The sequence below is a fragment of the Bombus huntii genome, chromosome 9, assembly GCF_024542735.1.
Source record: "Bombus huntii isolate Logan2020A chromosome 9, iyBomHunt1.1, whole genome shotgun sequence".
Taxonomy (NCBI): domain Eukaryota; kingdom Metazoa; phylum Arthropoda; class Insecta; order Hymenoptera; family Apidae; genus Bombus; species Bombus huntii.
In genome coordinates this window covers 4,380,643-4,392,662 of record NC_066246.1, presented here as the reverse complement: position 1 = coordinate 4,392,662, position 12,020 = coordinate 4,380,643, and the positions used below count along the sequence as shown (strand labels likewise).

The 12,020-nt window shown below is 30.6% G+C and overlaps 2 protein-coding genes and 1 long non-coding RNA gene across 9 annotated transcripts; 1 reads left to right on the top strand and 2 right to left on the bottom strand.

The window, feature by feature from the left end:
• Positions 1 to 2,530: 2,530 nt before the first annotated feature.
• On the bottom strand, positions 2,531 to 5,254 carry LOC126869589 (putative inhibitor of apoptosis). 4 transcript variants are annotated; one of them, XM_050626375.1, is made up of 8 exons: positions 4,565 to 5,252; positions 4,368 to 4,485; positions 4,098 to 4,238; positions 3,845 to 4,023; positions 3,652 to 3,774; positions 3,436 to 3,578; positions 3,214 to 3,353; positions 2,531 to 3,100 (listed from the first exon to the last, which is right to left on the bottom strand). In XM_050626375.1, exons 1-8 carry the CDS (start codon positions 5,042 to 5,044, stop codon positions 2,910 to 2,912), a joined length of 1,515 nt encoding a protein of 504 aa, XP_050482332.1. In that variant the 5' UTR covers positions 5,045 to 5,252; the 3' UTR covers positions 2,531 to 2,909. The 4 variants fall into 4 exon arrangements, with proteins under 4 accessions (XP_050482332.1, XP_050482331.1, XP_050482329.1 ...); XM_050626374.1 differs by having other exon boundaries at positions 4,098 to 4,295; positions 4,565 to 5,251; XM_050626372.1 differs by having other exon boundaries at positions 4,098 to 4,485; positions 4,565 to 5,254.
• Positions 5,255 to 6,226: 972 nt separating this feature from the next.
• LOC126869608 (death-associated inhibitor of apoptosis 2-like) lies at positions 6,227 to 11,820 on the bottom strand. 3 transcript variants are annotated; one of them, XM_050626410.1, is made up of 4 exons: positions 9,480 to 9,711; positions 8,359 to 9,232; positions 7,844 to 8,255; positions 6,227 to 7,742 (listed from the first exon to the last, which is right to left on the bottom strand). In XM_050626410.1, exons 2-3 carry the CDS (start codon positions 9,196 to 9,198, stop codon positions 7,875 to 7,877), a joined length of 1,221 nt encoding a protein of 406 aa, XP_050482367.1. In that variant the 5' UTR covers positions 9,199 to 9,232; positions 9,480 to 9,711; the 3' UTR covers positions 6,227 to 7,742; positions 7,844 to 7,874. The 3 variants fall into 3 exon arrangements, with proteins under 3 accessions (XP_050482367.1, XP_050482366.1, XP_050482365.1); XM_050626409.1 differs by lacking the exon at positions 9,480 to 9,711 and adding an exon at positions 11,480 to 11,820 and having other exon boundaries at positions 6,227 to 8,255; XM_050626408.1 differs by having other exon boundaries at positions 6,227 to 8,255.
• On the top strand, positions 9,727 to 11,568 carry LOC126869626 (uncharacterized). Of its 2 annotated transcripts, none has more exons than XR_007690946.1 (2): positions 9,727 to 10,365; positions 11,052 to 11,568. It is a non-coding gene; the product is annotated as an uncharacterized LOC126869626 (long non-coding RNA). The 2 variants fall into 2 exon arrangements; XR_007690947.1 differs by having other exon boundaries at positions 9,727 to 10,964.
• Positions 11,821 to 12,020: the final 200 nt, after the last annotated feature.

Here is a 12,020-nt window from a genome sequence, read left to right as displayed (position 1 = left end):
TTTTCAACTTACTCAATTTTAAGTTTAGGTAAAGTTAAAAATAATTACGCTTTATTCATTCATGAACATTATCTTCCACCTGAAAATATAATGCTTCTATCCAGAGGAATTAGAAAGAGTACATACATATATGTGTCATTCGTGCAGCGTTTTCGCGGAAACCTACTTCGCGCAGCGTAGAAATACGAAGTACGATTAATGAAATATTTCACACGAGGTTGAAATTTTCTTCTTAAATTCTATGCGTTCGAAGCTCCAGAGATGTATCGCGTTTCTTTTATTTGCGAAAAAATGTAATTCCTTAGAGAAGATATTATTTCTCATACACCTAAGTACAACTTTTGGACTCTGTATTTTATCTTTTTTTTTTCGTAAATATTTCTGTATAACTTAGGATTCCGGCGCTATCGCTTATGTGCATGCCATCGAGATTGTTATTTAGGATTACGATGTAGCAGATCTTCATTGTGGGCCAACTAAAGAAATGTCACTACTGATAATAACAGATGATAAATATTTGAATTAATTTTTAAGCAATTCAAAATTTTTTAATAATACGAAAATGCAAATAATTAGGATATAATTTCAAAACTATCATAACTTCTAAATGTAATACAATCTTATTTCATTTGTTTGATCAGATATATACTTAAGAAATGTATCATTCTGTTTTCCTTCCAGTTGAGACAATGAATCAGTTTTTATGACCCTAAAATAATTCTATGACTAGCGTATTTTATGACTCTAATAATCACAATCGATGGAACGGATATGAAAAAGCGGACCTGAAAATGCGACCTGATATAAGATCTGGAAAACAATAACACCCAAGAAAATAATTTGGGTCTATATCGCATATCAAAGAATTAAAGGGTACTTAATCATGTATACCCTTTATAAAGCCTGTAGTTTTCTACTCCGGACATCTTTCAATATCTTATTTTCTATATGACGGTATTCAATTTTTCCATGCGATAGTTTTCATTTTTAACATCACATTGCACATTTTACGTAATTCTTCCAACCATCATCTACTATCACTACGTTGCATCCAATGAAACCTCGAATATCTTACTATATATAATTTCACATTTGCATTTATTTTTATTTTTTTTTAATTTCGTTGTTTGTACGAATGAATTGACTATATTTCCGATAAACAATCTAATCTTAGTATTCCAACTATTAATTAGGTCTAATACCGAAAGTCAAGCGATATAATCAATTCTATACAATCAAGCAAGAATTCTTCTGAGAACAATTAGTCAATTTCTCTATCTATTGATAAACACAAGCCGAGTTTTGTATTCAAAGAATGGAATTGTACTCTAAAGCTATCTGTCGATAAGGAATCAGATATATCGTAAATCGAATCTCAATATTCTCCACCCTGATCCAATTTTGCAATATAATGTAAGAAGACACGGCAGCACACGAGAATATATGTATATACATATTATATTTTTAGTGTAATTTTTTATTTATTATATCTTTCATACTTTTATCATTAAAATAAATATATATTAGTAAACATACTAATATAATCTTTTAAGTAAAAGAATATACATATATCTAAAAAACATAATGAAGAGGTTTCAAACGATACATATAAATATATGATCAAATGTTTTAATATCGAATGTTCTTAGGAAACAACAATGAAGTTTTTCCCTAAGCCCTGTAGTTCCCACTCAACTTGATTTAACTAAAGTGTAATAATAATAATGAAGGTCGTAGAAAAAGCACCGATCAATCTACTACGTTTTCTTTGTATGTATGTTTTTAGTTGCATATTAATCCAATGCGTAAATTTCTTGGAAATATTTCTTAAAATGACAATTTGATAAAATCAATACATATGTATATATATCTATTTTTTTAAATATCGTCAGATTTAAACTTTTTTTTATTTACATTTCAGCATTTCTCTGGTATTTCTCTAGTATTTTTACCATTTTTATATGTAATACAAATTTAATGTTTTTAGAAATATAATATTATCTGTTATAGAATTATTATAACGAAATATGTTAAAGATATTGTTTTATATACGTACTTGGCATCCGGAAATACACAGTTAAGAACATCAGTTTTACAGTAACAACTAGTGATGTATCAATAACAAGGACTATTTATGTTACTAAATAATCTAAGATAGCTTATCTCAGTTTTAAATTACATTGAAAATGTACTGATTAATGTTATTTTTTAAAAACGAGGTATTTTATTTGTAACACTGGTGGGGGGCGCACATAATAGATCTATATTCAATGTATAAATGAAATTACTTTTATATGTTTTATACTGTATTAATTTTGTCATACCATTATAGTAACGCTGATAATAATAAAAAATTTGTAACTATTGACATTTGCTGTATTTCTACTAATCCAAACCTCGTAAACCAAATCTTAATACTTTCCGATGCGATTCAACCTGGTAACATAATGCAACACAACCCAATATACTACAGACAATATTAAATTCATTTCGTTCAAAGTACATAATTGTAATTAATATCAACTACATATGAAGATATAAAATTTTATTTATTTACGTAAACATTATCTGTATTATCATTGTAATATTTAATATTATAATTTAATGTTTATTGTAATTTATTATAATTAATTATTGTAATTTATTAATTATTGAAACCATTAGACGTAATAACACAATTTTCTATTTGAGAAATACTGTATTAGTACATAATTTGTTTCTTTTACTATTTTTTGATATATACTCTTATTTTAGTGACTAAATTATAAATACAATGATATACATACATTATTTTCACGAAATATACAAAAAATATATTTTTATACATGTATATCTTTACGTTTTAAATTATTAAATTTGCATAAATAAATTTAACGATATATTCATCAATTAATATTTTACTATCTGTTTTATGATAGAAATGTACGGACAGTTGCTTTAATTTCTTGTCGACACATTAGACAATATGTAAGAGATGGTGCACAGTAAACACAAGTTGCTAAGTGTCCACAAGGTAAAAATACAATAGCTATTTCTCGATCCATGCAAATTTTACATAAACGAGCTTCTTTTAATTTTCTGTTTTCTTCTTCCAAAGCTGCTAGAAAAGTGGGCAGTATTTTTCATTAAATTAAGTATATACTAAGACTTATTATATACAAATTTAATTCAGGTCAATGATTTTATGATCAATCTTTTATTTTTATTACTTACTAGATTCCTTAAAGTTAGCCTTTTTGTCAGTATTGCTTTTGTCATTGGGTATTATAGAATTCTCATCTTCAATTGAACATACTCTATATTCATCTTTTTTAACGGTATTACACTGTTCTATACCACTACTGGTTTGCTCCCTTAGCATTATGATTTAACATAATAATTAATTCTAGAAGAGATGGCTCAGATATATAGCAAATAATTTTATTTGTTACTAACCTTGTTAATTCTTCCATAATTTGATCACAAAGAACATCTTCTATAAGTTGATCAGAATTTGTATATGGTGTTCCTATTTCCTCCATTCGTTTTTTTAATGCCCTCTTTACTCTGCCCACATGCAATCCAATTTCTAAAGCTTCCTGGGAAAAGATAATGTCCATGATTATATTAAATGTATTTTAGAAATAATCAAATAAATATATGAACTATTACCATTGCTGGTGGACTCTCTAGTAACTTTTTTAATGTTGCTTCAGTAATTTCTAATGAAGGTACAGTAGTAGGTGGTGTATCAGCTATATCTGTGCTTTCATCTTCTGTTACACCTTCAAAAATCTATACAGATATAAAGTAACTTCAAATTTTTACAAAACATATGATATAAATATAGTTGTATAATATTTACTGATTGATCCAAAGGTGGTCTGTTGTTAATGCACTGTTTGATAAATTCTTGCCCTCTTACAAGATTCACAAATTCGCATTTAGGAAACCATCTTGCATGTTCAGTCCATGCATCATCTGTTGCTTCCCAATTTCGTAAACCACCATCACAGTGAAAACATCTAACATGGTCACCAAACCCTATTATAATATTTTCATACTATTAGTCTAGTATTATTTAATATTATAATATCTTTGTTCTGTATAATTTATACCATCATAATAAAATCCAGCACTAGCTAATATTTCAGGAGTTTGCTTAATATTTTCTGGCCAGCCATTAAAGGTTCGTAATCTTCCTTCGTATGTTGCACAATCTGGTTTTTTAGGAGTTGTGTGTATTTGTATTCCTAAGTCTGAGAGATTTGATGTTGCACCAGGCATTAATTTTACATTAGTTAAATACAAATTATCTAATGAAAGAAAAATTGAAATAAAATAATTTCTGTACAGAAAAAGAAAAAGCTTTTTTAGCATACAAATACCATCTTTATCTTGATGAGCATAGAAGTTACAATTAGGGAAATATTCTCTATGTTTTCTCTCTGGATCATCACCAAGTTTCCACTTTCTTAGGATACCTCCACAATATGTACATTGTACCTATAAAAGTTTGTATATTATATAAATATTATATAAATATGTATCATGTAAAATTTATATTTTTTAAATATATTATTACTTCATCATCATGTTGAAGATAATAAAATCCAGCTTTAGCAAGTTTTTCAGGCGATACAATAGAAGAAATTGGCCAATTAGTAAAGGATTGTAATCTTTGTGACATAACCCTACATTCTTTTTGAGGTTCTTTATTCTGATAAGGGTTTATAGATTGACATTCAACTATGTTATTATCCTGTGATGTTTCTGTTGATGATGATGCTAATCCAAGATTATTAATGGGTATTGGTATCAGAGGGACATTACAGGTACTGGAAGGATTTTGAACAAAAGGACAATTGGGTTCGGCTAATCGATGGCGCACTATAGCTTGATCACCATAATTCCAATCAGAAATTTTTACTCCACATAAAAAGCATTGTACTTCTAAGGCATGTCCAGTGTAGTAAAATCCGGCTTTTGCTATTCGAGCAGCATCAACTGTGGCATTTACTGGCCAATCCGTAAAAGTTCTTAGTCTACTTTCTTCAACATTCATTTTAGAAATTCATTTACCTTTATTTGAATGTACAAATAGAAAAATTAACCAATTTTAACAGAGTCGTATATTCGATTTACAACGTGGAATAAATGATTATTGTATGTATTTTACGTTGGAAGCCTCATTATTATACTGATATTGTATTTATACTGAGACATACTGATTTGATATAATAATCATCTACATATCACGTCATATTATGTAGACTAATAACGAAGTAGGGAAATATAATTAAAAGGTTACATTTCTACGCGTGCGCGATATTTCAGGGCCGTCTTTATTAGGGTGTCTGTATTTTTTTCAGACTTTTATTAATATACACTCATAATGCAAACTATAAAATTTACCAATTTATACAAATAAAAGTTTATATTTACAATAAATAAAAATTTAAATAAATTATATATATGCAACTATTTTGGTTATAACTATTATAATACAAGAAATCCACGGACTTATAAACAAGTCAACCATCAACAAGAAAAACCATCCGAAAATTGAATCGTGAAAAATGAATATGGAAGACAACAAAGTTCTCGTTCTGCGACACACAGCATAAGTAGAGTGTTTCTATCTCTGTCTGAAATATTCATAGCAGGTCATGCGTCACGATGCGCAGGACACGAATCTCCTAAACGTGAACGCTTGTGTGAACAATAACAATTGTTTCCTATCTGTATTTCTTAAAATAATCTGATAATATAAATTATTCGTCCCTTATTATTTTTATAATTAATTTCTCATTAACCTCGCGGACCGGATTGAAAAAGTTAACCCAAATTCAAACTCAATATGTACATTGATATTCTGCTTTAATTGAATTATAACAAACATTTCTTACAGCCTTGCATATGCAGTTGTGCATGAGGCTTTAAGCACGCCTAACCTTTATTCATATATTACTATATATACACAAAATAGGTAACCAATACTAATGCGTATGCTGTTACGGACGTACAATTCTAGACACAATTCGCTGTAATGATATCTGCATATAGTTTTTTTACGAATATTTCGTTAACAATGATTGACTAATAGTTACATGTTCAGGAAAAGTTGCTGAAAATGTTGATTTCTATAACATATCGAGAAATCGTCGAAATCGGTGAAGAAGTAAATTTTCTACAGTTTTATCATAATTTTCGATATATATATTTTTAAATAAGAATTATTACACTATTTGATTATAATAAATATGTTTTATTATTCTTTAATTTATTATCTATATCTCAATATGCTTAAATTATGTACATAAAATTTACAAAAATTTATTTTATAAAAAATTCTGTTTTATTGTTTAGATTCTTCTCATGATTTACGTTCATATAGTAGGTTGTCCGGAAAGTGTCTTTCTTTCGCAAACGTATTTTACAACAGTGTACCTTCATACAAACGTGAAACCAAATCTGTGAAATGTAGCGGTATTTATCTCAATAGAATAAAATGGATCGTACGTAATTCGATAAAATAATATAAAACAAAAAACGTTGTGCGTTTATTATTTCCTCATAAAACGGAAGAAACTTTTCGGACAATCTAATAGTTTTAAAATAAAACTAAATGATGTCATTATGTTAGTGCAACTAAATCCCTCATAGGATCATTTCTTGCTAAGTTTAGCTGCACCAAAATTTGGAGACATAAAATGCTTTTGCTCGTGTTCATCCACTAATAAATTTACACAAAATAGCTCGTCGAGAAGGATTCAATCATATGATATTGCAATGAATATAATAAGAAGGGCTTAAACCTTATAAAATTCACTGCATTCAAGAACTCCACATAATTATGCCACTCGACGAAATTTTTCCCGTTGGATGCTACATAAGTCGTAACGTGATCTACGCTTTTGAAACATATGTTATTTACAAATAAAAGCTGTTTCTCACGTAATATCATACTCAATGAACAAAATGCCAGATCTATATTCACAGAAATCTACATGCAATAGTTGAAACGATAGGAAGCGAAAATGTTTATAGTTCCAGTGAACAAATTACCTCCGCTGAACAATTTAAAAATCCGATTCAATGTGGTTTTTATCATACAAAGTCAATACGTAATCTCGATGAGAAACTTGATCGAAGTATAGAAGTGAGTTTGGGGCGGTTTAAATAGAAAAAAGAAGAAAGAAGAAAGAAAGAAAGGAAGGAAGGAAGGAAGAACAAATATAGGATATATAATCGTGAATATGGGTTATTTATGCGCAACGATAGATGCTACTTTACCTGCATCTGATCGCAGAATGTAAGCACATTATAAATAAAGTAAGTTCAAAAATTAATGGAACTTTAACATTTTTTCCCAAAAGAACGATTGAGTTGCGATCCATGGTTCCTTAATCCTTTGTGGACAGGGCCGAGCTGCTGTCGCGATAGTCATTTAAAATTGCCAGCGCACATTTCTGCTTAGACACGATTTTCGTTCATAACACTCCAAGATGTCAAATTCTAACCATATGTACATGCACAGAATTTCCACGGAATAGATAAAATGACACACATATGAGTCTTTTATAAATACGCATATATGAGTCTTTCGGCTCTACCAGCTGTTTTCGCCAAACGCATATATGTGTTACTCGACCAAATTGATGGTTTACGCAGAACGCATATAAGTGGCGGAAGTCCGCAAAGGGTTAAAGTTTTTTATCTTCATGATGAGTAGAATATAAGGTAATAAAAAAATGTCTGACCTTAAAATTCAAGGTCATAGTCATTTTTGTACGAACTTCTTTTTACAAATTTTCATTGATACAGAGATGTAGAATCATGCTATGATGGTTTTTATACTTACTTTTTATACACCCTATACATTCAATTGAATACTATGGGATGAAGGCTCGTAAAGTCATTGTAACAGGTTCTCTGCATACTGCACAAATCATCATGCCAGGAGCACATTTTACACAAGCAATTATATGTCCACATGGTAAAAATACCACTCCTAATTCTTCGTTATAACAGATTTTGCACATTCTTGCATCATCAGTAGGTTTGGTATTTCGAGTTTTTGTATTTGATGGATTTTCTGCTGGCTCGTATACCAAATTTCTTTTTATGGGTTCTGTATTGCTTCCAATACCCCAAATATCATTATTTTGAGAACTTGATCCTGGATTGCTTTCTATATCTTTTTTCCTTTCTACTTCTACTCTCGTATGTTGTACTTTCTTAATAAAACTGGGTAGATTCATCTGCATTGTTTCCTGAAATAAATACAATATCCATAAGTATGTAATGCAGTTATTAATTACTTATTATGCCCATGGCATAAAATATGCAATTAAGGATATAGATTTGTGTACTTACTTCTTTAGAAGGTGGAGATATATGCTGGCCTGTTATTTTATTTACATAATCTTGCCCTTGCACGATTAATATATAACAGCATTTAGAAAACAACTTTGCGTGTTGCTCCCAAGGATCATCTTCTGGTTCCCAATCTTTCAAACCACCTCCACAGTGGTAACACAAGGTTTGGTCACCTTTCCCAGTATAATAAAAGCCTGCATCGGCTAATTGTTCTTTTGTTTGTGGCATAGATTTAGGCCATGTTACAAATGTATGTAACCTAGCATCATAACTAGCATATTCTGGATGTACTGGTTCCTTAGTCCTTCCCAGACCTAAACAGCCAAGTTTAGCTGTGCTTGCTAGTTGTAATTCCATTGAAAAATTATGGTCATCGGGACCAGATGTAGGTCGATATTCTAAACCATAAGGACCACATACATCCCTACTTTTTGGTCTTGGGCGTATCACCGTACCAGGATCTACTCCAATGGGTACATTACCACAGTTCAGTTTACGAATAAATCTACACCTTGCAGACCATCTCTGATGGTCGACCATGGGTATATCACCTTCTACCCATTTACATATCTCAACTCCACATTCAAAACATTTCACTCTGTCACTTTCACCCGTATAATAGAATCCTGCAGCTGCAAGCTTTTCAGGTTCAATGTATGTTATAGGCCAATTTTCAAAGCTCTGAAGTCTTGCTGCTTCAAAATGGTAATCAGTATTATCTACTTCATCATGACTTATATCATGTGTTGTATCAACTAGTGATGGAAAGTGCGCATTCTCTGAAGTTTTTAAGTTTGAATCATTCTCCAAGTTCCAGTGTGTGATTGTACCAATCATTTTATTTAAATTATTGTTAAAAATGTCTTCAAACCTATTAAAAAATTTGCAATTGTTATATAAAATATTAATTGTAAATAAACTTTTATTAAAATATTGTTGGCACGTAATTATTTTTTCTACTATAAGTATCTTTCATAGCATCAGTTTCATTTTATTAATAAAAATAAGTAAAGTTAACTTGCAATTACATTTAATGAAATTGTGCAACATATGGAGTGCGCATATTTAAATATATATGCGTTGAATATACGATCGTGTTATACATTTATGGAACATACCATCCGCATTTGGCAAGAAAGAGGAAAGGGGAAGAATTCTAAACTCGATAGTGACTGCAATGCCGTTATGATTCGTGAATGACGGAGTATCACTTTTCGCAGTACATAACATTGAAATGACGCAGCCTACGAACTGTACACAAGTCTGAAGTTCCGAGAACTCTCTCTCTCTTTCTCTCTCTCTCTCTCTCTCTCTCTCTCTCTCTCTCTCTCTCTATCTATCTATCTATCTATCTATCTATCTCACTCTTTCTCGATCCTTAAAGTTTACACAGGCTCATGTTCTGTTCATCATATCATCACCGACATCACCCTGTGCAACGTTGCCACTTTTATGGCCCGTATTTCAAATTTCTACTTCTTTTGTTGCATTGTGCCATTGAATGTTCATGAGAATGAACTGTATCGAAAAAGCATAGCAACTGATATTTTACATTATTTAATGCTATAAATTCATGTTAGAAAATTTTACTAAACTTATTGATCAATTATAAACACTTAATCACTTCATTTTATTATATACGGTGGTCATTTATTAAATTTTAATTACTGAAAATTAAGAACCTTCCATATACAACGTTATAAGACTTTGATTCTCAATCCAGTAATAATACTTTAATACTATTATGTAAGGTTAGTTTATACAGATCACTAAACCGGTTTGTTAAATTGTATACTGGAAATCTGTAATGGACCTTTTCCTCTTATTTTCAGAACACATACTCTTTTAATGTCCTTATTTAAAAGAAACGTGAAATCAATGCTGACATGGAAATGCTTTACAATGATTGAAATATGTTTATAGAAGATAAATATGACAGTTTTTTTACGTGTTTCGGTCTACAAAAACAAGTTTCAAGGTACGGAATCCATTGATTTGAGAGCCGTAAGTATATGAAGTCAAGCATCTTGAGCGTATTTGACAGGTTACTTGGACGTCATATTGACTTCTAGCCACGATTTGTCTAGTGAATGTTGTTGCTGGCTGTAAATAAATGCACGTGGATGACAACCATTTTGCGGCGGGATTATAAATCGTGATTCAAATTATTACTTATTAATTTGATATCGGATTAGATATGGGTGATAGTTTACTTGCCGACCAGTTATAACCATGAAGATATAAAGATAAAGTGTGTGAGTGGGCTGAAAAAGTGATATAGGAATAGAAAAAGAAGGCTGCTACAGACTCCCTGTGTCTTTATTTAATCGTGCACATTCGTACAATAAATATGCAAGTGTAACACCGATTAACGAGTGGTTTTAGCGTACATGCCTGATTAGAGAAGGGCAAAAGAGGTCTCTATGCAGCGTTCTCTTTCTATTCCCATATTCTTACAGACTTCTGTGCATATTCCATTCATTTACATGAAAACATATTCACCCGTACTCTATCTTTATATCTCTAATTTCCTGCGAACTTTAGTTCAATGCTCATCTGTGCGAACCAGTCATAAGATGGATAGAAGCCAATATGGCGTTGAAGTAACCTTTCAAATACGCCACATCTGCTTGATTTTCTACATGCATAACTTTTTGAATAGATCCTGCACCTTAAAATTTGTTTTTTAGGTCAGAAATTACAAAATTACAAGGAAAGTCAATCATTTTGCATCCTCTAAGGTAAAGATTGCATTTATCACGTTTGAAAACGACGTAATCAAAGGTAGGAGAAGAAAAAGTGGGAAAACACAACGGAAGTTGGTGTGCAAGGAAGACAGTTTCAACCAAATATAATTCATTACTTCTTTACAATAAAAGTTAAAAATTGTTTTTTCAAACCTAGAGTGATTGTACAAATCGCTATATATTTGTACTATTTAGATGTTATTTGGTATTTGAAATGTTTAATCGAAAGGCACAATTTCTGTATAATTTATGTAAATTCTATAAACTTGTGTAAATTAGTAACAATTTACGAACAATTTAACAATTTTGAAACATCAAAAAATGTTATATTTATATGATTGTTAAAACAATGCATTACAGAGATAACATACCAATATCAAAAGTTACGTCCTGACTTCGTTGGCTTGCCAAATCTTTGAGAAACACTATTATCAATATTATCATACAAAACTCAATCATATATTAAAATTTGTTCCAAACTTGGTTCAGACACTAAACGAGGCATAAATCCTATTCCTACAATCCTACTCAGACATCTAACTATAGGTGTTATGGATGTCCATGCAGCACCGCGCGGGAGGTCTATATTTACCGTCGCACGGTAAGATGTCGCTCGTGTACATTTAGTCTAAAGGACAACGCATTTGCCATTAGTCATTTAACGCAAAACTTAAATGGAGCGTCGAATCTCATCTTTTCTCGATTTATTATGTAGACATAAAATGATTATGTATGTATTTTATGTTGAAAGCTTCATTGTTATTACAGAAATACTGATTTGATATAATAATCACGTTATACTATATAGACTACAATCAATCCAATAAACAAATTTCGACCATGGATATATGCATATGTGCATGGTCTTGATACTGAATTGATATTGAAAGTATAGAAGAAGAAAGTATAGAA

Coding starts and splice junctions, on each gene's coding strand:
- LOC126869589 (XM_050626372.1), bottom strand. CDS start 5,044: ATGAATGTTGAAGAAAGTAGACTAAGAACTTTTACGGATTGGCCAGTA. Junction 3,775..3,844: donor GACCACCTTTGGATCAATCA/GTAAATATTATA, acceptor ATATCTGTATAG/ATTTTTGAAGGTGTAACAGA. Junction 3,354..3,435: donor ATTATGGAAGAATTAACAAG/GTTAGTAACAAA, acceptor CATAATGCTAAG/GGAGCAAACCAGTAGTGGTA.
- LOC126869608 (XM_050626409.1), bottom strand. CDS start 9,198: ATGATTGGTACAATCACACACTGGAACTTGGAGAATGATTCAAACTTA. Junction 8,256..8,358: donor TATCTCCACCTTCTAAAGAA/GTAAGTACACAA, acceptor TATTTATTTCAG/GAAACAATGCAGATGAATCT.